Source organism: Electrona antarctica (genome assembly GCF_951216825.1).
Source record: "Electrona antarctica genome assembly, chromosome: 20".
NCBI classification, from domain to species: Eukaryota; Metazoa; Chordata; class Actinopteri; order Myctophiformes; family Myctophidae; genus Electrona; species Electrona antarctica.
In genome coordinates, this window is record NC_136801.1 from 26738575 (window position 1) to 26762860 (window position 24286).

At 42.8% G+C, this 24286-nt stretch overlaps 1 protein-coding gene across 2 annotated transcripts in view; it reads right to left on the minus strand.

Moving 5' to 3' along the window:
• The window catches only part of sspo (SCO-spondin), a 113465-nt gene extending 94764 nt beyond the window's left edge, over positions 1-18701 (minus strand). The window contains exons 1-19 of one of the 2 annotated variants that reach the window (XM_079490337.1): positions 18596-18701; positions 17460-17548; positions 15442-15651; positions 14782-14864; positions 14204-14374; positions 12897-13120; positions 12286-12388; positions 11936-12094; positions 10635-10720; positions 9607-9732; positions 7848-8004; positions 7064-7319; positions 6694-6835; positions 6039-6171; positions 5558-5730; positions 4960-5181; positions 4477-4642; positions 3467-3737; positions 483-696 (exon numbers count right to left, since the gene is read on the minus strand). In XM_079490337.1, the coding sequence (XP_079346463.1) occupies positions 483-696; positions 3467-3737; positions 4477-4642; positions 4960-5181; positions 5558-5730; positions 6039-6171; positions 6694-6835; positions 7064-7319; positions 7848-8004; positions 9607-9732; positions 10635-10720; positions 11936-12094; positions 12286-12388; positions 12897-13120; positions 14204-14374; positions 14782-14864; positions 15442-15651; positions 17460-17518 (2955 nt within the window). In that variant the 5' untranslated portion in view covers positions 17519-17548; positions 18596-18701. The remainder of the gene's footprint in view (positions 1-482; positions 697-3466; positions 3738-4476; positions 4643-4959; positions 5182-5557; positions 5731-6038; positions 6172-6693; positions 6836-7063; positions 7320-7847; positions 8005-9606; positions 9733-10634; positions 10721-11935; positions 12095-12285; positions 12389-12896; positions 13121-14203; positions 14375-14781; positions 14865-15441; positions 15652-17459; positions 17549-18595) is intronic. The other variant, XM_079490338.1, reaches the window with a different exon arrangement.
• Positions 18702-24286: the final 5585 nt, after the last annotated feature.

Here is a 24286-nt window from a genome sequence, read left to right on the forward strand (position 1 = left end):
CAAACATCAAGTATTGTTGAGACGCTGGTCCAGCATAACCTGACTCCGCCAGATAGTGGCAGTAGTGAGTTCCTCCTCCTGCTCCCATCTGGTCTCTCTCGGGCAGAGAGAATGTACTGTGATATGCGGCCGTATGCGGCCGCTAGAGGCGGGATCAACGTGAGACTGGTGACGTATTGAAGCACTGCCACAGTGCAAATGTAAACACAACCTAACAGGACTACAACTCAAAATTATTATGGCGATATATTTTCGTCCCGCTGCTTCGGGTTCATCGTTTCTGCTTGAGAGAGACCAGATGCAGGCAGGAGGAGGGAGTCAATTATTCTAATTGCCTACTGTATTTTCCTACTGTATACAAAATAATGAAACATCAAAATGTATCGAATCGTTAAAGCTAAGATGAGCTAGTTGGATCTGAAGCAGTACAGAAATTATACAACTTTAGGAGGGTACAAAAATATATAGTATTATTGTCCCACCAGCATCACGGTGCCCTGGGGACAGACACAGCCAGACAGCGGCTCTTGGCAGCCTCCCTGGAGGGCCGTGGACCCCCCATGCTGTTGGCCAGGGGGGTCCAGACTGGAGCAGGTGAGGAGGCAGGAGCGTGGCGAATAGATCAGAGAGCCGGGACACTGGTTCATCCCCTTGCAGTCGTCCTCCGTGCAGTTCAACAAGCCCCGCTCACACACGCTGTTATGGGAGAAGGAGAAGAAACTACCGGTATAATTGATATTCATACGTTGATGACAATTTTCCTTTGGTATGATCTGCTGTGTCCTTGAGGGACAGCAGGGAAGATAAATGAGGAAAGGCATGGTGGAGAGGAGAAGGGGTTGAGGAAAACTTTGCAGTTATGTGATCAGAGCATGAATTGATGGGGTAAGGCAGAGGCAAAAAAACAACCAGGTGCTCGACGGAGACGTGCAGGTAGATACAAAAATATTAGAATAGTAAAAAGGTGCTCCTGGATCAATCGGGATAAGACATCTATTGAAAAAAGGCTGAAATCCGGGCACTCTAGCCCTGATGAAGACCGTTATAGCATAACATGTTGGTTCAATAAAGATTCTTCTCCTTTTTAACTATTTTGTGTGCCCGGATCTCAGCCTTTTTTCAATTGATGATGGGGTAAATTTAGTAAAAGAAAAAAATGGTGGTATTTTGACCAATTATATGAAGATAGGTTGGAAAGTGGTGAAGTGGTCCTTTAAGGTGAATGAATGCCCTCATTCATGATTCATATCAATGTTATTATCTATCTGTTATTATCTTTATTATTATTATTATTATTATCTAATCAAGGTTTCCACATACTGTACAATGAGTCAGGTGATTGGTCAACAATATGGTTCTCTACAATGAAACCGCACGCACGCACGCACACACGCACGCACGCACGCACGCACGCACGCACGCACGCACGCACGCACGCACGCACGCACGCACGCACGCACGCACGCACGCACGCACGCACGCACGCACGTACGCATGCATGCACGCGCACACACACACACATACACACACACACACACCACACTTAGCAGTCAATCAAACTGTTACTACTCCTATGTTGTCATTCAGTCAAAGCCATAAGTTGCTGGCACAGTGCTGTGTAGAGTAAAATGAGCTGCAGTCATGATGTGGTGAAGAAATGCAATGAAATCAACCTATCCTGTAACCGAATGGAGCAGGAACATAGAGTGATTTCATCAGAGCTCTCACACCACCAAGCTCTCATTTGAGTAGACACATTCTTCATGTTCATTGTCTTTGGTATAGAGGATTTAAAAAACAGTTTTAGATCCGAGGCTGATTCTACAAATGCCTTCTAAATCCTAACGTATGTTGCTATATACATAGATACAAATCTTGTATTCGTCTTTCCATTTATTTCAAAGAGACAACGTGCCTCACGGTTCCTGTGTGTAGCCTTCAAGCTGATAATTGGTGGTACTGTACAAGCATTGTGCATGCCATACGGATGCTTGTGGATGCTCTTGACATGCTGTTCTCTCTATACGTCTGGTTGAATCAGCACAGGGTCAAGCACATCACAGATCACTCTCATTCAGGGATGCAAACTAGTTGTTAATGTTCATTAAAAAAAATACTTGTTTTGAATTTGAAGTGGGAGCCCACAAGAAAACAGGCCTGTGGCCGGGGTTCTGACACACATCTGCTTTACAAATTGGAGGCGTGTTGAATAAACAATTCGAAAAAAGATGTCTCCGGGAGAATTAATCGCACAGAAAATAAATAAGCCAGTGTGTGCAAGGACTTCCCATTCAGGACGGGAACAGCCTTTTGGTGTTTTGACCCTCCTGGACTTGAACCCCTGCTGGGGTTCTTGTTGCTATGTACACTTACAGTATATATCAGCATAACATTGTTGTCATATTTGAAGTTTTTCAGAAAACATAGGTCAGGATTTAGATGGCGGCCTCAGTACTAAATGGGGTGTCTTCAATGTCACACAAGTGTAATGACTGGGTCTAACTACCACTTCAGGTCCTGCCCTGTAAAGATTCTGTTCACTCTCCTTTCACTTTGACTAAAGCAAAAACATTATTTATTATAAAAGATATTGGGACAGAAACCTGCGTCTTTGTCTGAGCCTATACGCTATACCATCATGTTGTAGCTTCATTAAGGTCCTTTTGTATTGAGAAAGGGGTCAAAGGACAAAACGTGCTGACTCATTCCGAGTTGCTATCACGATGTCCAGTGTCCACACATGATAAAGCAGCATTTGGATGCCGCTATAAAGAGGCGAGGGTTGTTTTATGATAGGTTATAAATAAGCAGGCCCTGTTCTCTTTATTGTCCTGCCTGTTGTTTTATGAGTCTACCAGGACACTGTTTTGAGTGTCTATAGAATTAATCACTGTCCCTAGTTTGGAAAATATGATCTCGAAGTGATTCTGAAGGGACAAGGAGACAAACAGGAGCATTCGCAATATTTAGAAGATACCATCATTCATTTTGAGAAGATAAGTCGTCGAGTGTTCTACCCGCTGTCAACAACAATGGATGGATGGATAGATCACTTGTTAACTGCTTGTTGCTTGTTTATTTGTGCCGTTGAGCTTGTTTATTTTTGTCTGTGGGTCTTCGTTTTAGTCTGTCTACCTGCACTTTATTATGAATAAATTTGATTTGACTTGACATGATCAATGATAAAACCTGAATTTCCTGATACACTCCCCCGATGTTACTGTACAACAGCATAAAATTGGGGTGCACACGCAGATCCGACACGCCAAAGATCTGACATGCGGAAATCACCCGTCGCTCCCAAACATCCGTTGGTCTGACATGCGTTGCTCCGTGCTTGCGGTTAGGGTTATAGGTTAGGGTTTGATGTAGGTTGTCGGTCTAATGACAGTCGGACCAATAGTATGTCATAACTAAAGCCTGTACCCATAAAATGTACAAAGTGTAATACAAATACAGCACATACCAGGTGTTGCAGTTATTCTGAAAGATTTCACCGGGCTGATAGGTCTTGTCTCCGTGCACGCAGGGGCACATGCTGATGGGCACACACTGGCCTTGGTCGTCCTGTACGAGGCCTGGGCGACACTGGCACCCTGGAACACAGCTCCTGCCACCCTCCTCGCCCCCTGCAGCATCTTCCGCCTCACAGCTCCAGCCCTGCCGCAGGTCTAAGCAGGAGGCCCCGCACGCACGACCACACTCCTGGTACACCTGTCCCCCTGAACACTGTACCGCTGAGGAGAGGAGAGATCGTGTTTATACGATGATCCCTGAGAGTGTGTCAGGTGGTCATTATTGAATACACAACATAACACAAGGTAAATGCGACATAACAATGAAGAACCGTTAAGCTTAAGACATGGTATCAATATCAGGGGCCTGGGTCTTCAATCCGACATGTGTTCGAGACTGGAAAACATTTAAACCAGGGGTGTCAAACTCATTTTGGGGCAAGGGCCACATTGCGCGAAAGGTGACTTGATGAGGGCCGTGGCCAGTTGCAGCTCACGTGCGTTGACTTACAGTTTTCTAGACTGTTTATTGACATAAATTGACTTTATTTGTATTACAGTTATAGGCTACAAGACGTTTGGTATGAGAGGTGGAAATTAAACTCTACTGAGCTGTAACAACTATGGTTAACCTCTCCATGTCCTGCTGTATCAAAGTGTGAGGAGAGTAATCCACAACAACTCAACTAGTAGTTGAATAGACTGTTAACGAGCCCATCAGTGACAACATTCCGCACCTGGGCAGAGACAAAGCCGTCTACAGCAGGGCCATTAGCGGGGCAGGTGGGGGAGGGGGAGTAGCAGCGTTGTTTCCTTTTTGAAAATCATCTCGAGGGCCGCATTGGACCTCTCCCTGGGCCGCATGCGGCCCACGGACACCCTGATTTAAACACAAACTGAAGCATATGTCTTGGTCGGGCCCGTAATAATAAACCGCTAAACCAACAGTCGATCCACTTACGACAGAAAGTGTTGTTGCGCCAGTGAACGTGGGCCCCCTCTTCGGCACAGTGTCGCGCATAGGCAGTGAGGACGGTGCAGTGGCAGGACGTCTGGGGGGCACAGCCACACACCTCAGACAGACACAGACGGAGGTAGGGCTCCCTCTCCACCACATCATGACAGGCCTACCAGACATTAGAGGAGAGGATTCGGGGAAGATTATAGGAAGATCAGGCAGAGCATGAGAGATAGAAAGTATTGATGACATAAAGAAAACACACGCACGCACACACGCACGCACGCACGCACGCACGCACGCACGCACGTGCACACGCACACACACACACACACACACACACACACGAAAAAATATCACATTCACCAACTACTACTACTCTCAACTCGGCAGGCTTCAGAGACGAGACGAGAATTGATTATCTCCTTTCATTGTCAATGAAAAGGGGAATGACTTGCAGACCACACGCATGCACACACGACAAACCTGGAAGACAGGACTATGGATGATTGAGCACACGCTGTCTGCATGGTGTCTCTGTTGGGTGTAGGTGGTGCAGGTGTCTGCATGAGGTGGTCCACTTGGTAAACTACAGTGTCCTGTGGTGAACTTGGCAGCAAAGGATGACACGCTGCTCTCCACATCTCCCTCTGGGGTGGTGAAGTCATCGTGCTGATTCCAGGTCAGTGTGCCACACAATCCACGCACCTTGAACACAGGATATTAATCAGCACAGTCAATAAACAAATTCAATGATTTTCTTCCAGTAATTTCATGAAGAAATCATAGAAAAAGCAAAGAAATTCCAGAAATTTGAAGTAGTAGTGAAAATAGCCGATTTACACGCTCACAACATAGTGCGAAGCGAAACGTTGTGAACTTGTAGATCTATTTTAACTAGTTTGGGACCCTAAAAAGTATTTTGGGTCACCGGCTAAAAGGTTTGGGAACCACTGTTCTAACCACAACACGAGGCCACTGACCTGGTTCTAATCAAGCATCCCCTATAGGTTTAATGCCTTTGGGGACTCAAAGTGGACTGAATCACAGATCCTTTCAAGGTGTGAATGAAGGTGTGAATTACCTTGCTTGCAAAGCCAGGCTCCAGAGTGATGAGGGCCAGGGGCCCGTCCAGATGCCAGAGCAGCTGGGCACCAAAGGTTTGGACCAGGAGGAAGGACGACGATGCCCTGCGTACCACCAGGTCCCCTGTCACCACAGGCAGCTCCTCCCTCTGGCCATTCAGCGTCACTGCTCCTGGAAGAAGAAAAAGGGAAAAAAACAACAGCGATGTAATGTATCGTATATAGCGTAACGCAACCCAGCGTAACATTACATCACGTAACGTAAGTTAACCTAATGTACATGTTGTGCTTTCTAAATAACAAAGTGTAAGTGAACCTTAAAGAACAGATCCAAGTGTACAAGTAAGTTCACTGTAAACCTCTCTCACACGCACGCACGCACGCACGCACGCACGCACGCACGCACGCACGCACGCACGCACGCACGCACGCACGCACGCAAACACGCAAACACACACGCTCACCACTCCAGTCACTCACCAGTGTCTGTGATGGTAACTGTGGTACGGAGTGCAGTGATTGACACCTCCTTCAGACAGCCCAGCCCTCCGCCTCTTCCTGTCCCACACTCCCCACAACGTACGTTCACCACCAGTTTCCTGTCCACAAAGTCCTGAAAACACACACACGCACGTGCACGCACGCACGCACACGCACACACACACACACACACACACACACACACACACACACACACACACACACACACACACACACACACACACACAGTTAAGCTCATCAGCTCATCATTCACTGAAATAAAATGCGTACGGTATGTGGTGTGTAGCCTACTACTGTATATAAGTAGGTCGGAGAGGTTTATTGTCGGTATCAGCCAGAACGTGGGAGTCCATCCCCGTAACAATGCGCTAGACCCCTGGGAGATGGAATGCTGAAGAGGAGCTTGATAACTACCTATACCATCAGCTCCCAGTACTACGCACGTCTCGCCACACCCAAGACGGTATGCACTGATTTGTCGTTGCCCGAGATCAAACCCCTGACCTTGTTGTGGTTGAAGGGGCGGGCCGCGGGCGCTCTACCAACTGAGCTACACGGACACACGTGGTGTGTCGTATGTATGTGGTATGCATGTGTTGTGTGTTAGTGTACAGGTGTGTATGCGGCATCCTACCTCCACCGCAGTGAAAGGACAGTCTCCTCCCTGCACAGAGAAGCTCTTCTTGTCAAAGGTGCTGACGTGTAGGGCTCCCATTAGGCTGCACTGGGCTGCACACCTCTCCCCAGTACACTGCCACTGGCCTGCTCTACACACACTGGAGACCACAAGGAGGATGGAGAGAGGGGGGAGAAGAGAGATATAGAACATTACAGATAGGAAAACACAGACACACACACAGCCGTAGGTAGAGAGGAAGGTCGCCGGTCGACCCTATAGGCTTACACAGTCTACTTTCAAAGTGTCCCCCGAGCAAGATGCGATCACCTGAGCCATCTGAACAAGCCACCGGACAAATGCAGACAATAAATGTTCCCACACTCACCAGGTGTTGCACCTCTGCTGTATGCTGTCTCCCGGCTGGTAGGAGCGTCTACGGTGGAAGCAGGGACAGTCGTCCCTCTTCAGACAGACGCCCTGGTGGAGGACGTAGAGACCAGGGGGACACTCGCAGCCCCCTACGCACTCCTCCCTGCACTGGCCCGAGGCCACGGCCGGCCCCAGGGCCTGGGGGGACGTGCAGCTGGGAGGACAGGAGGACACGCAGTCTGAGAACACCTGACCGCTGGGACACACGCGGCCTGAGAGACGGACAGAGACAACAAGAATCTGGTTGACTTTGCAGAATAATATGCACAGAACCTTGATTTATATACAGTGCTTTACAGCAGTGGTTCCCAAACGTTTAGGGTCGAGACCCAAAATAGAGATTAGACGTTTGCCTGGGACCCAAACTAGTGAAAATAGCAGATCTACAAGCGCACAACGTGTCGCTTCGCGCCGCGTTGCGAGCTTGTAGATCAGCTATTTTCACTACTTCATAATATTTATTTGTGGAATTTCTTAGATTTGTTTGTTGAATTATTTAAAAAAAATCTTTTGAAATATATATATATATTTTTTAATGTAAGAAAAGAAAATATGGACTTTTACTCGAGAATCCATAAAAAATGGTTTACACTATGTTTTATATTGATTTGGGAAACATTTGGGAAACATTTGAGCCTAATTCAGACCCACAACAACCTCGCAGGTGTCTCTGGAGTCTGGACCCATGGAAACAAGATCGACCCAGAACAACATAAAAGGTTGACTCCTGTCTTGTTTACCGCAGAGTGTGGCGCTCCTCCAGGTGACGATGACGTGCTGCTGGGCACACTCGCGGGCGTAGCTGGCCAGAGTGTCACACACGGCGGCCTGCCTCTGCTTGGGCCCGAGGCTGCAGTACAGGTACAGGCAGGTGTCCACGTACGCCGCTGGGTCCACCTGAGGCATCAGGGACACAGTAATGTTCTTCAGACCTGGGTACGTCCTATCAAACAACAGCAGCAATACTACCACTACTGCTACTACTACTACTACTACTACTACTACTTCTTAGGCACAAGTATTACATTATTACAATTATTACATAATAGTCTAATCGCAATTATTTAAGATAATCGCAATTATTTTGTTTAATCGCCAATCGTTTCAATGTTGAAAATGTAAATTTTGTCAATAGCAGAAATAGCAGAACTACAAGCTTACAACACGTCACGAAAGTGACGTGTTGTAAGCTTGTAGATCTGCTATAAAAGAACTATTAAATGTGTCAGTGATTTCTTTGTATATTTAAGTTATTTCTCATATCTGCCTTGTGCGATTGCGAAGCCTAAAAGGCAAAACAGAAATACAAATTGTAACGGTCCATTGTTCAATGTAAAAAACACAATTATTTGTGTGACAATGAATTGTCAGCTTAACTTTGCAATCGTGACAGCCCTACTAATACTACTACTACTACTATTACTAGTAACACTACTACTACTAATAATGGATGGATAGAGCTAACACTCATTTAAGGCAAACACTGAGGGAATTGAGGGACAGCGAGATCCCAAAATACGGACCGACGTAGTCGGTTGGCAGATTGCACTAAACGCTGTAGGTAATTTTCTGTGCAGACCACCTGACCTGACTCAAAATGTATACAGATACACCTATACATTGAAATGCATAATATATGACATTGGCCATTACTTGGGATTAATAATGTAGTTGTTCTTTTGTCTGTGGCTGCATGGAAAGGTCAACGGTAAAGCTAGGAAGGGACAAGCATTTGTCTATGTAGGCCACTGGTAATATTGGATGAGAGCACAGACAGAGAGAGAGAGATATCTCCATTCATCACTCATTAACCCAACATATGAAACTACTTATTTCATTTCACCGCCTGATAACAGCTCACAGATTTCAACGGCAATAAAGTTCACGAGAGCAAATAAAGATTCAACGTTTTTCTGCTTCATCTTCATCTTTTAATTAATTGTGTTTGTTTAATTAGTTAATGAATTGGTTAAGTAAGTATGTATGTATGTATGTATGTATGTATGTATGTATGTATGTATGTATGTATGTATGTATGTATGTATGTATGTATGTATGTATGTATGTATGTATGTATGTATGTATGTATCTCAAGTTTCTATCAATTCAACTAAGCGTATTTGTGGTTATTCATTTAAATGGTTTCCTTGCACAACCCTGTAACCCCTTTGACAGCTTTTAATGTCCAAGACTGTAAGAAGCTTGATACAAGCACGAGACTTCCTGTACAGGCATTAATAAACCCTATACATTTACAGTGGAGTGGACCGGGGTCCCCCAGGGCTCTATACTTGGTCTGGACCTTTTTCCCCCCTCTACACCAAATATCTTGAAAATAGCTCATCCTACTTTTACATACTTTTACATCCAGCAGGTCCTACTACTGTACTATTTATGCATCTATTTATGTATCGCTTTCTGTACAGCATCGAGATATAATATTCCATTGTGGGAAAACATTAGTTTGACAATATTTAGTGACAGTGAGTTGTGACTGACCCGGGGGTGGCAGTGTCTGAACGGGTCCTCCAGGAGCCGGTGACACATGGCCTCGGCCTGTCTGCGCAGCTCCACATCTCCTGTGACGTCGCAGCTGTGACCCAGCTCAGCTGCATCGTTACAGCCCTGATGACGACAACAGAAACACTCACTTAACCATGCTAGAGGTGTTTTGGCTTTATGCAGCATTTTTAACCTCTTTAAACCCTAAAGGCCTATTCATACTCCATTTTGAAACGGTGGTTAGTAAAAACAGAGAAAAGTGCTGGGGTAAGCGGTGAGTGGCTTATCACCGCAGCTTGATGTCATGTTGTAGTTTTCGGTGGTTACCTTATCACCAAAACTGGAGTATGAATAAGCTTTAACCCCCCCAGTTAATTCCGCCTCTCCTTTTGATTGGTCGGTCGAAAAAGTTGACATTAATGAGGGGAACTCCAATCCAAAACTATTTGACTCCCATAGAGCTCTGCCAGCACATTGGATGCCAAAAACACTTAAACATGAGGCATGGTGCTGGAATGAGGAGAGCTCCTAACACTTATTTGAAACGGAAATGCATAAGAGAAAGCCTCTGACAGCTAAAAACAAAATAAAACTAGAAAAAGTGCCCTTCTGGGCACAGGTCTCCAAAAACTGCCTCATGGTGGCGCTATAACAGGCCTTTCTGGAAAATGTGGGGCAGAGGTTCATCGTTGGCATCCAGGGAGTGTGTGTGCAAAGTTTGGCATCGACCGGGTTAACGGTGCTGGAGATTAGCTGGTAACGGACGGACGGAAGGACGGACGGACGGACAGACACACACACACACACACACACACACACGGACGGAGTGCAAAACATACTCTCTCCCCATGCCTTCGGCCTGGTGGAGACAATAAAAAGCTCTTTCTGTGGACATTGCTAAGTACCAGCTATCTGGATAAAAGCAAAGACTCAAATTGGACTTGTGTGCATCACACAAAAAGGCTGCAGTAATTTTACAACCATAGAAGTTGCACAGAAGTGTTGGAATGAGTTCAGTGCAGTACCTCAGTCTGTTGGTCAAGTACTCTCCATGAATTTCCAAAGCTAGCAGCATACTGGGACACAGCTCCACTCATTGTGGTGAAGTCATCTGTAGATCCAGAAAAAAGTTAACAGTATACAGCATAGGTGTGCTTCAAAGCACGATAACAATGAAACGATGAGGAAGGTTTTCCATGGGGCAATGGAGAAACGGTTAACCTTTCCTCATTTACTAACATGAGTAAATGAGGAATATTTGCAACTTTACAATAACATCCTAATAGTATATTATATTAACTATTAACAAATACTTAAAGGGGAAAACCACCCATTTTCAACATTTTACTATGTCATTAATATACCTTAGAGCTGTTGTGTGGAAATAATAAAAAAGTCCCCCCATTCTGTGTTTCCTAGAACTGTAATTATGAAAAAACATTAACATGGTGAAACACATCTTGATGACATCATCAAGATGTGTTTCACCATGTTAATGATTTTTTTCAGACCTCTAGTTCTAGGAAACACAGAATGGGGGAACTTTTTTATTATTTCCACACAACAGCTCTAAGGTACATTAATGACATAGTCAAATGTTGAAAATGAGTGGAATGCCCCTTTAACAAGTCATAGTAAGTAGTTTACTAATATTATTCTTATGCTTATTCATGGTCTAATAAATATGCATATGTTATAAATCCTTAATGTAAAGTTAACATGTCATTAATAACTCATTTACTAACCGTTTATGAATGATGGATGAACTAGTAAAGCATAGTAATAAATATCTAACTAGCTGTTAACAAATAACTGATTAACTAGTTAACTGATTAACTGATTAACTAGTTAATAGTTTATGAATGATTGACTAGTTACAACGAATAGTTATTATAAAGAAGGCTTACTACCGAGCATTCTTGTCAGTGTAACTTGTAGTTATTATGGTTTATAAAACTACAACAAGTAGATACCGTGTGTGTTTGCACGTGTCAGAGAACACTAGAAATAAGGGAACATTTGCCAAATGTGTGGCAAATCTTTCTTCACATGTGTTCATAAAGGTGTCTACAATCACATAATAAATTTGTTCCAACCCAACTCCCTTGGGAAACTTTGTGACAGCTGCTGAATGTTGGGGTACCATTAACAACCAATATAAGGCAAAACTTTCCAAAGTAGCATGTGACGTGTCAAACTAAGGGATTTTCATGATTCTGAATCCATTGCAAGCATTAGTTTTGCACAGAAAAACACTCAGAAAAACACCTAAAAATGGTGGGTTAGTGTGTGTGTGTGTGTGTCTCTGTCTGTCTGTCTGTCTCACCATCAGCGTTGTTGTTATAGACGCCACAGAGCCCCCTGGTGGCAGCCATGTGTTCAGCGGTGACTGTCAGGTAGACGGTGTTAGCCAGGTCAAACTTCACCCTGACCCCCAGACCAGACTCCACAAAGACAAAGTCCCCCAGCCAGTAGACACTTACTCCTGGATGGAACAAGACACCACAAGATGTGACACATTATACGCTATACGTTTTATCGGTTCTGCTCTGGATGCGTGACTTCGAGGACATTATAAGCACATTGATTGTGTCGTCGGCGGCGTCGCAATTGGCTCGCAGGCACAGACACAAACATCCATTTATTTGTTTTGATTCTGTGATGAGTGAAAAGTACCATTTTGGAAGAGTGGCTCTCCATGAGGAACAGGGAGGTTGTTGAGAGTAACATTCCGGTGACGGACCGAGAGCAAGTCTAGACCCAGCATCATCCTGAGAGCCTGATGGACACACACACACACACACACACACACACACACACACACACACACTCACACACACACACACACACACACACACACGAAAAAATCATATATTTGTAATGCAAAGTGAGTCACTTTAAGTGACAGAACAAATTGACAATGCACGTAATGCCAAGAAACAGAACAAAAACCTATAGTAATGCAAATTGACAGAACAATGACCTAATGTAATGGGTCATTGTTCTGTCAATTTGCATTACTATAGGTTTTTAATGGCAATACTAATGTATTAATGTAATGGCAATACACAGAATAATGACCTAATGCAATGCAGAGTGACAGAACAATGGTAGCTAGCTAGTAGCTACTGTATGCAAGCTCCAGAATAAACAGCTTTGAATGAGTACTGACCATTTCACCATAGCAGTATAGACAAAATAAACATGAATTTTCATGCAAACCTCTGTATCTCGGTGATTGTTTCCATACAGTTTAGACATTGAACACAACAATCCATTGCACTTACCTTGCTGCATTCAGCTCTGCCATCGCAGGCCGTGCTGATATAGACAGCCCAGGTGCCGTCTGTGGAAGAGGCCAGCAGGTAGGTGCAGCTGCCCTGGAAGTGGAAGTGCTTTCTGTCAAAGGAGCGATAGTGGGCTCCACCCCAGCTCATGCAGGTGGCTGATGCCTGTGGAGCTCTGGTGCTCCCCAGCAGACCCCCGCGCACCAGGGGGGAGGACTGCGAGTCTGTAGAGGCAACAGAGAAGGGGTGGTGATGGTCAATGTCTTGTGCCACTAAGAGATTCAGATATCAGCATCAGGGTTCTTGGTGCTACCATGGAGACCCTCGCACGTGCAGAAAAGGGACAACAGGAGGTCTAAAAATATAATACATTAAGCTTTACAGGGAGGGAAGAGTGCAAAGGATAAGAACGAATGGTGAGTGTGTGAGAGGGGGGTGGACTGGCACAAAGAGAAGCAGAGGCGTTAGAAAAGACAGATGCTTGCAGAGTCAGGTACAGAGAGTAAAACAATTATTTGTCTAGTTCTTTATTAGACACATCGGTCCATTTCCCAACCCCAGGCCCTACTCTGGATTAGCATGTACGTCAGACACAGTGGTCTTGCTTGGATTTATTAGAGTTATTTCCCAGTGTATATAGTACACTACTCTACTCTAAACAACTGGTTCTCTCTGTAGTAGATCCATTATTTAAGTGACTGCTATCATGTCTTGCTAAACACTTTGCGTTGTAACGCTACACATACTTGTGGAAAGTTCCAAAATAACATGGAAGTTTGTAGTAAAACGCCAAAAGGCTTTTGCCTCAAATGAACACTTTGGACACATGCAAAGAGAGTGTTAAATGCATAATATACACAGCATGTGAATGCAATGCAGTGTGTGATGCATGATGCATGTACAGTATATGTACAGGCTGCATATTGTCTGGAGGACTATAGGTTTTGGGGGGAAGGACTAACAAACCAATTCCACCCACCTCCCAAAATGGCACTAGGGTTGTGCACAGGACCACAGGACCCTGCCACGTAAAGAGATCGTGCTACAGAAATCCAGAAATCCAACTGGAATAGAGTACTAGCCTCTGACTTCAACTCTTGGCATTAAGCCAATAGTGTGCACAGAGAAATGGCTTGACATTCAAATGTATTAATAGAGGTGGGGTTAACTTCCACTGATCCAAATATGATCCAAGGTAGTCGATCCGCCGCAATATTTTCCACGTGGGAAAACAAACATCTATTGTTAGGCCAGAGGAGATACAGTAACAGGCTCTTGTGTGTGAAGTTACATGCACGCTCACTGACCAGGCAGCAGGGTGTAGGTACAGGACAAGCAGGTGTGGTCGGAGGCATTCCTCCAGCTGAGCCCCAAAAGGCTGCTACAGCACTGCTCCATGGCCATCAGAGAGGTGTTGTGGACCCCAGGAAACTCCTCGCAACTCCATGTGGAGAAACACTGTCCACGGACAGCCACACCTGGATGGAGGTGAGGTGGATGGAGACACGGAGACATGGTTAAGTACAGGGTGACACAGTATGCTTTGCTGCTATAGGTGGTTTCAACTTTCCATTGTGTGTTTTACCACCGTTTTTCAACATGGGGTCCGGGGACTATACCAAATGGACCTTTATGGGTCTGTATAACTCACAGAATGTACAATAAAATAAAAAAACATTCATGGTAGGCTAGCTGACAACTGTTTATGTTGAGAGTTTATGTTGTTTCAGAATGGTTAGAAATACATTTACTGTTTATGACAGTGATTATCGTTGACAGTATGACGTCTTTAAACGAAATACACCAGGTTGCCTAATACTGTCCTCTCTGGAACATGGAGCAAATACTAAGCCAGAGACATGGTTGTTTGGATGCCAGCCCTTACCTTGAGAGCAGCGCGGGCCTCCCCAGCCCTCACAGCAACCTCTCACCGTCTTATTCACTCGCTGAGTCTCCGTCTCTGGAGGTCTGAAGAAGACGCACAGATCAGGGTGAGACTGTATTGTATATGTATAGACTTGCTGTATTGTTGTATTGTTCTTTCTGCTTTGGCAACGTATGTTTTCTCATGCCAATAAAGCCCTTTGAATTGAATTGAATTGACTAGGCCTGTCACAATTATTACATAATCACAGGCGTGTCACAATTATTACAATAATCACCTAATCGCAATTATTTGAGATGATCACAATTATTTTTGCATAATCATTAACCGCTTGAAAGATTTCCATACATTTTCAAAAAAAAATCAAAAGCAAGCTTGTAGATCAACTATTTCCGCTATTTTGTACATTTTTGGAAAGAAAAAAGTATTAAATATGATTAAATATGTCAGTGATTTCTTTGTATATTTAAGTACTTTGTCATATCTGCCCTGTGCAATTTGTGATTACGAAGCCTAAAAGGCAAAAAGGGAAATACAAATTGTAACCAATGTTCAATGCAAAAAAAACAATTAAATCGTTAATCGTCAACTTAAATTTGTAACCGTGACAGCCCTATAGGTGAGACCACAATCGGCTCTGTTGAAACGTGGTTGGCTTACTTGTACAGGTAGCAGGATGCGTTGGGCCCGTGCTGTTTGTAATAGAGCGCGATGCCGTCGTCGCCGCCGTGCTTGTGACGCATCCTGTCCACGTCCAGCCTCCAGTCCTGGGTGTTGTAGCGGTACACCTCGGAGCAGCTCACCTCCAGCTGCAGGCGTGGAGACAGGACCCGCTCCACTCTCTCCTCCTCCGTGCGCTCACACCAGTGTCTGGAGAGGAGCACCATTCAAAATGAGGCACGTTTACACTAAACTATCAGGGATTATTAGAGGCTTATTATAATACTTGAACACCATGTAGCAAATAACATTGGCACCGTGATAGCGCAACAATAGAGATTGAGAGTACATTTTCAATCACAATTTATAGAAATGTTTATTAAATTGTTAATATAAATTGTATTATTATTATTATTATATTGAATAAATACTTGTTTGATGTCACTGGACAATACTTTTGTAAATTAATTCATCACTACTAGAAGGAGAATTTAACAGCCTACTTTAAAAAGAATATTACAGAAAATGTTGTCTCTTCACACGTATTTCGGTATTGGGGACATTTTCAAATACTAATTGTTAGATAAATTCTGACATGTTGTTTACACGTCATGTCAAGTTGGCCACTCCATCATATTCTGTAGATCAACACAGATAGAACATTGGCCCAGACCGTGTTTCATATAGGTCATATTGTCACCTTATTCTTCATATCATCATTTTACTCTTAGCCTACTGCCTGTTTACTCCGGGTTGTTCTCCTTATCCTATTTATGTCATGTCACCATCCACGTGCCTAATCATCTCAGCCCTATATTATCCTTTATATTATTTTATCATACTTATATTATGGGTTTCCTGATGCCAAGTTCAGATTCACTGTCTCTATTAGACTTTCCCCAGTCAAGTTAACTCGCATACTGAGAGGTCTATTTTGATTTGAGACAATACATGTATTTGACCTTGATGCCCAGTGAGAAAGTAGATAGCCGAGTTCACAGACGGCAGGGAAAGAAATGTTATCTTCAGGTTGCCATAGCAACGCCAGCCTCTGTGCTTTCCCGGTCAGGGAACCAATTAATTTATTTTTATCCATTAATCCATTGAGACCTGGAACGCATCCATGTCACGTTAGCGTTTAACCACATTAACCATTAACCCATTTTGGGGCGGGAACCCCTTTTGGTGTTTTAAACATTGTTATAATTTAGCTATTGAAAAATAGCAGATCTACAAGCTCATAGCGCGCCACCGAGTGGCGCGCTATGAACTTGTAGATCTGCTATTTTTGAAAAATCGTTAAAATGTGCCTCAAATCTTTCCGAAAATTGTCATGATTTAGAAAACTTTTTTTTTTTAATTTCGACGTCAGGCCTGAATGGGTTAATGGGCCTTTCGCCGTTTTTATCAATTTTATATCTATTACTAATGTTGCCAAGGCTTAGCCGTATAATTAGCACAAGGCCCAATGCCCTTCTCCATAGCAGTGGACACAGAGGTCTAGCTGGTTTTTAAAGTGCAAGTGCTAATCAAGAATCAATATCAGAAGGTAATGTAAATGCTGTAATTCTATGGGTATTATGACCAGATAAGGAAAATAGATGACACCATGCAGTAGCTGTATGAATCTCTATTTATCTCACTAGCTTCATCTCATCTTGTCCCGTCTTTCTCTTTCAATATTATCTTCTGTTTTATTACCTTCACTGAATTTATGTGTCATGACATTTTCAACAAAAACAGATTTTCACAGAAGTGAACACATGCCACATAGCAATGCAACATGTTATCTACTTAGCTTGAAAATCAGTCCTTGTTGGCAAGCACTGTCTGTCATGCGATAACAGTTCACAGTGAAATAACCAATACGCTCACAATGGTTGCAATGAAAATTGGTTGGCTGTGTTGCTTTTTTCGTGCAATTTGATGAAAATGTTTGAATATTTTAGAACATTCTAGGGACGCCAGTTTGGAAGTGGCCATTAAGTACTGTTTGAACCCATCCAATGTATACATACCCCATTCCCAGGACCATGTGCAGTCCCAGCAGAGACAGGAGCACAGTCAGTGGCTCCATGGTCTGCCCTCTGGAATGCTGCTGATTAAACTTCCAAGAAAGAGGGTTACAACCATGAGCATCAGGTACAGACGTACAGTTGTAACATCACATACTTTTTCTTTTCAAAATCTTTTTATTTCCGTTTTATAACAGTATGGGTGTCAAGTCACAGGTTCATAGAAAACATAAAAATAAAATATCAGATTTTAGTATCAGTGACTGAGGTAAACAAACGTAGCCTACTGTATGAATCACAGAGATCGTGGGCAGACATAATGAAAAGACTGTTATTGTGCAAAACATGCCCCTTCAAGACAAAAGAAAAACATTTTCTCCCCTTCAAGTCCCAATTTAGTATAGCCAATTCCCAATTCCCCAGCCTCTCTACAAGTACTCTGCTCACATCACATACTTTTTAACCAAGCAAGCTAAGATATTCATTTGTAATGCATTCTTGCTCACGGATGATGTATAAACTCATAATGCAATAATCATTTAAAATGTATAATCAAGTAGAATTCAAGTGTTTAAAAAAACTAGTTGGTAACATTTGCAATATCCTAATACAGGTATAAATCGGAAAGCTTTATGGTATAATCATATACTCAATCAGATCAATTATTGCAGCTTTATGCGGTGCAATTAGTTTTGCTAACAGCAAGCAGAGATTAGCAACATTAGGAAAATAAAACTCCAAACACATCAAGTAAACAGAAAATGCTATTTGGAAAGAACAATAATAGTCAAATCAAGAGGTGGCGTCAAAAACATGATGCTTAAAGCTAAAAACGAAAGTTTAAAACCGTAGAAGGGACATGTCTTATCACGTTAACTAAATGTAATGTTTAGTAGAATTGACTAAACTCACCCTTTTCTTATCATTTATACTAGCTACTTTGTTTAATGGTGAGCTATTTAAAGAGTGTCCTTACAGGAGTGAACTGGTAGCTGACCATCATCCCACAGTAACCTTCTGGATAGAATTTCTAACCAAGACGTGGTGCACACTGTATGTCATTCCTCTTCTCTGAACTTCTTCTACCCTAAACAAATACACAGCTAAAAAAAAGAAGAAGAAAAGAAAGATGTCCTTACCGCTGAATTGCCTTCAGATGGATCTGAAAGCAGGTTTCTGAGGAATCCTTTTACTTGTTAGAAGGTATAGAAAAAATAACCTATCGTTGTAGTTGTTGTTCTGTTGTGATATATTCCTCAGTGTGGTGATATGTTGCCATATAGGGAGACGGTAGCCCCTATTGCTGGTTTTTAAACGTGAGGTACGATTCCCGGGATATAAAGTGCCATCTGAGGCCCTAGCCATTGGCGATCAGGCCCAAGGTCACAGCTGGGAGCGATGCCATTGGTCACTGGACCTATGACACATCTTCTAGCCCCGCCCCACCAAAGAGTAAAGAACACTTTAGTTGAAGAATCCTTTGAGAGGCTTGTGTGTGTGTGTGTGTGTGTGTGTGTGTGTGTGTGTGTGTGTGTGTGTGTGTGTGTGTGTGTGTGTGTGTGTGTGTGTGTGTGTGTGTGTATGCACCTGCTTCTGTTGTGATTCGCAACGTATTTGTGCGCATGTCTGTCAGTTTGCATCTGTGTGGGCATGTTTGTCAATGCACATCTCTCATTTGCATGTCTGCCTCCCTGTGTGTTTGACTGTGTGTGTTTGACCGTGTGTGTGTGTGTGTGTGTGTGTGTGTGTGTGTGTGTGTGTGTGTGTGTGTGTGTGTGTGTGTGTGTGTGTACATTGACTGATTAATTGATTGATTTTTTGACTGATTGGTTGATGTTTTTATTGACAAGAATGTGTGAATCTGTGTGAATCTGTGTGAAGAATGCAGAATCTGTCAAAAGCTTATTTGTTTATAAAGAGCTTATTTGTATTGTGGTCCTTTGAGTGCAAATGTGTGTGTAAACTGAGTACCGTATGTTTGGGGGGTAGCAGAGACATGTATACAGAAAAGAATAATTAATAATACATACATTCATACAATGTCAATGTACTAGACAACATCGAAAATAATTACTTACTTTACAAATATAATCTTACAACTCAACACGTGCACACGCATGTACATTTGTGTGTGTGTGCATGATGTGTTTGTGCGTGCATGCGTGCATGCGTGCGTGCGTGCGTGCGTGCTGGAGAGAGAGGTAGGATAGGAGAGTGAAGTGACTTCACCCTCTGGATGAAGAGATGTTTGTTGGAGCCTAATCCTATAAAGAGAGGCGTTTCGGGAAGGGTGGTGGGAGTTTATTTAATGAAGCATGTCAATAGACATGGGGCCGGGGGGGGTTAAGTCTCACCAATATCCCACACGTAACCTCCCGACCCTGGACTCAAACACAGCTGTCACCAGTACAACTTGAACTGATTTGGGACTAGCAACATAAAGGAGTCGCCGGTGTCGTCACAAGTGTCTGTGCAATTGTGTCACGAGAAGTGGGAGGCTGCTGTGGAGTGGTGTAGATTAAAAAGGTCATACAGTATGTCATCAATGACCTCTCCTTCCCTTTTTCCTTCTAAAGTTGGCTCGTCCCTCTTAAATCCTCTGAACTTGGTAAACTAATATGTAGTTGACTCTTTTTTCCCCCTCTACAACAACTCCCATTGCTGAAAATATAGCTAGTTTTTAAGTGGTGTGATGTTAGCCATTTGTTTAAGAAGACATATTGACAGTACAATATTGACTCACTGAGTAAGAATTAGTCACATTTACTGGTACAAGGGAGGGGGGGGAAAGAAAGAGAGGGTGAGAAGAGGCGGATTGTGAGGAGATTGACCGTTCAGAGATCCAGACCAGCTCGGCGAGGGAGAGAAAATCTCCAACTCTCATCATCTCCTGTGCCTTTCAGCAAGGCAGACAAATGGCTCTTTTCAAATATAACGGTTCCATAACCTGGAACCCAGAAGGCCTTTGAAAGTCTTGTTGTTGTTTACGTTTCCATTATAATCAGAACCAGGGAGGTATTTCATAAATAAAACTAATTAAATAAAGCAAAAATAGCTGATCTAAAAGCTCACAACTAAGCGTGTGAGCCAGCTATTTTAGAATACATTTGAAAGTGTCACTTCTGAGTTCTGGTCCCATGCAATGCACATCTCAGGGTTAGAAGCCACAGGTTAGTTTTTTTAACTAACCCATGGCACATGCGGCACGTGCCGGGAGCCACGGGTGAGGTTTAACCCGCAGCACGGTTTAGTTGTAACGGGCAGCGCATGTCGGGAGCGACGGTGTTGTCGAACTATATGCCTGTCGGACTGTGAGTATGTCTAACCATGGTATGCACCCCTCTGAAACAAAGCTGTAGCGTGTGGAAACAAATCCAGAACATGCAAAGTATAGGTATTTCATTGCACAGTGTTGGCACGCTTAGTTCTTGTATAGTTGAAAAGAGACATAAGACTAACTGCCTCCATAACTGCCTCCATGATATGGCCAGGTGTTTGTACTAGACTAGTACACAGTTCCCAGGTGTTTAACATATAGGCCTAAATGGATGAATGTAAAGCAGCCTATAGCTGCTTTACATTTACTAATATACTGCTAGGCCTAGCTAGCCTGTTTCAAGGTTCAAGGATATTAGTGTTTCCCAAGCTTATCGTTATTATCCCTTGCCCGATCGTTCGTATGCCTGATATGGAGACCAGTCTATAAACACATGAGATATCTGTCTAAACACCTGAACGTGGCCAGAGCTCGGGGTCTGTGGAATGTAAAATATGAGCACTGTTTAGTGTTTACCTATAATGTGCTGTTGCTACACTTTACAAAAACTAAATCCCACACCTGTTTGAAGTGAGGGGCACTGTTATCATCATACCTCATCATACATAATTCATCTCATTCTGGCCAATCACAATTTGAGTCCTCACTTTTGTCTTCAATGTTTGTGTTTACACACTTTTCGTCACAGACCCTCAAAGCTGGACAATTGTAACTATTGTAACTAGCTGGAACCCTCACTAAAAATGCCGGGACAACGCTCAACACGTCCCAAACTCTTCTCCCTTCTGGCTCCAAAACTATGGAATGCACTTCCCATTGCAATCATAACTACAGATTCACTCCCAATCTTACGCCAGTCTGAAAACACACCTCTTCAGACTCCATCTTAGCCCATAGCACTTGCCCTAGCCTCAACCTACATGCGTATGCAAAAGCTCAACTTATGTATCTTAGATAGCATTTTATGTAGACTTAGTTAGCAGTCTATGTAGACTTATAGCATTTTATGTAAACATAGCACTATATAGTATATATATGCATAGTTTCATTATATAGATATTCCACTGTTACGTTCTTAGCTTACGTATGATTCTAACTACTTTGTATGTATATGATGTATTGCCATGCTTTTTTGTTCTTACTTAATGTAAACCGCTCTGGATTAAGAGCGTCTGCTAAATGCCTAAATTGTAACTATCATTTTATAATTGATTATTTACTTATGGGGAAAGTGGGTGATGGGTATTTTCTTACCTTATGATTTATTGTTTCATATTTTATGTTCACATCTTATTACTATGTTAAAAAAGACCTTGTAAATCTTCTTGTATCTGGTGAACAGGACTGCCCTGTCACACAGTGATGTCATATCAATATTTGCGTGTGTATTAATTCCACTATCAGCTGTCGCCCACTCCAGATTGTCATTGTCATTATACCAAAAGGGAAATAAGATTAAATGGAGAAACCTGGAAAACAACCCGACAACAACCTTGCTCTTAAAGATGAGGATAAACATACACTCTCACCCTATGACAACCCTATGACAACAACAGAATCCTAATCACGGAACGTGATTAAAGTCGAAAACAGGATTCAGACCATCGGACGCCCATGACAGCCTGATGACATCTTACACTGATGGGACCTTTCAACCTATTGAAATGTGACTGGTGAATCCTAATCAATGACATGTTTTTCAGTATATATGTTTGTGCAAAATGATATGTTGACATTCAGAGCACTTAGGAGAATTCTCTCTCCTCTATCCTTTACAATGCAAGACCTTTGGGCATGTAGAACATGACCTGTACTTGCCTCTGAGACCTTAGTGTCAACCCCTGCGCGCGCGCACACACACACACACACACACACACACACACACACACACACACACACACACACACACACACACACACACACACACACACACACACACACACACACACACACACACACACACACACACACACACACAAAAAACATAAAAACATCAGAAACAATGAAATATGAAGAAAATAACAGGTCAATAAAACAATTAAAAACAATATTAGGAAAAAGCGTTTTAAAAGAAGACACTGATTCTGCTAACCTAAGAGCCAGTGGCAGGGAGTTCCAGAGCAAAGGTGCCCGAGCCGCAAAGGCCCGGTCACCCCGAGTGACCAGACGTGTTGCAAGAGGGTTGCATGCCTCATAAGTGCTCAGACACTCAGTTCCCGACCCTGACTCAGCCTCAAATACAGGAACACATTTCAAATTGGGCACAGTAGAATGTTACATTACAACCACCAGTTGAAAATCCCTGTAGTTAGACTGTATGTTTTTGTAATCAGAGGGTTGTTTATGCCTCATAAGTGCTCAGACACTCAGTTCCCGACCCTGACTCTGCCTCAAATACAGGAACACATTTCAAATTGGGCACAGTAGATTGTGTTACATTAAGATTACGTATATTAACGTGTCTCTGCACATCATTATGATATCATAATCATTATACAGTAAATTATAAAGGATAAAGGTCAGGATTTATTACAAGTTGTGAAACATTAATGTCAACCTATTATCCTGTACTGTCCTTGAGAACATAATTATCATGATTACAGAACAGAAGGCTGAATGTTCACTTGTTCATTCATTAGTTATGTATGACTTAACCTTTAGTTGTCCAGGGAAAATCATTGTGTGCAACACCATGCGGAGTGGCATGTTGTATGTTGGCTATTTTCTAGGGGTGGGCAAATTCATGGATATATCATGATATTTAATGCCACCATATTAAAATAGAATCGCAAAGTTGAAGTGTATGATTGAACTTTTCATGGTCTATATTCTATATTGTTTTGCAATATAAATTGCAATCTAATTAAGAATCGAAATATGAATCGAATCGGCACCATAGGTATCAATTGCGAATTAGGAGTAGGAGGTAAGTGAATTGTCCCACCCCTACTATTTTCCTTAACTGTTAGCTTTCCATTTTATTTTCTATATTTTCACTATAGCTGGTGGTTTCCCAGAGACCTATAAAATTATCCAAGGTTATTTAGATTCTAAATGATCTACTTCCAATACATAAAAAGGGGATTCTGCCTGCAGAACAGCGATGAAAGCATTTCCAGATACTTCTAAAGCACTTACTTCTACAACATTTGGCTCTGTCAACCATCCTGTTTCTACTGAAAAGCAGCTTCCTGCCCGACATTCACAGTTTGCGTCAAGCAAGGATAAATATTTAACCTATTTTATAAATTACTGCGCAATACTTTTAAGACCCAGACCAACACAATTGCCATGCTTACATCAGTGTAATCAGGTCCAGATGGACAAATTATCAGTAATTTCATCATATTTACGACCAATAGCTGGCCATTGGTCACCAAGTAGGAGGTCAAATATAAGCTGCGCATGCGGTGCATTATTTCCTGCTTCATTGCTCAAGGGAGGAATAGTGTTACTGCTCACCTGGAGCTGTGCTGCGCAGGCAGGAGGCAATACATATTTGTCTCACAAAGGCTCTGAAGCAAGAAGGTGTTTGAAGTGAATACCACAGGTA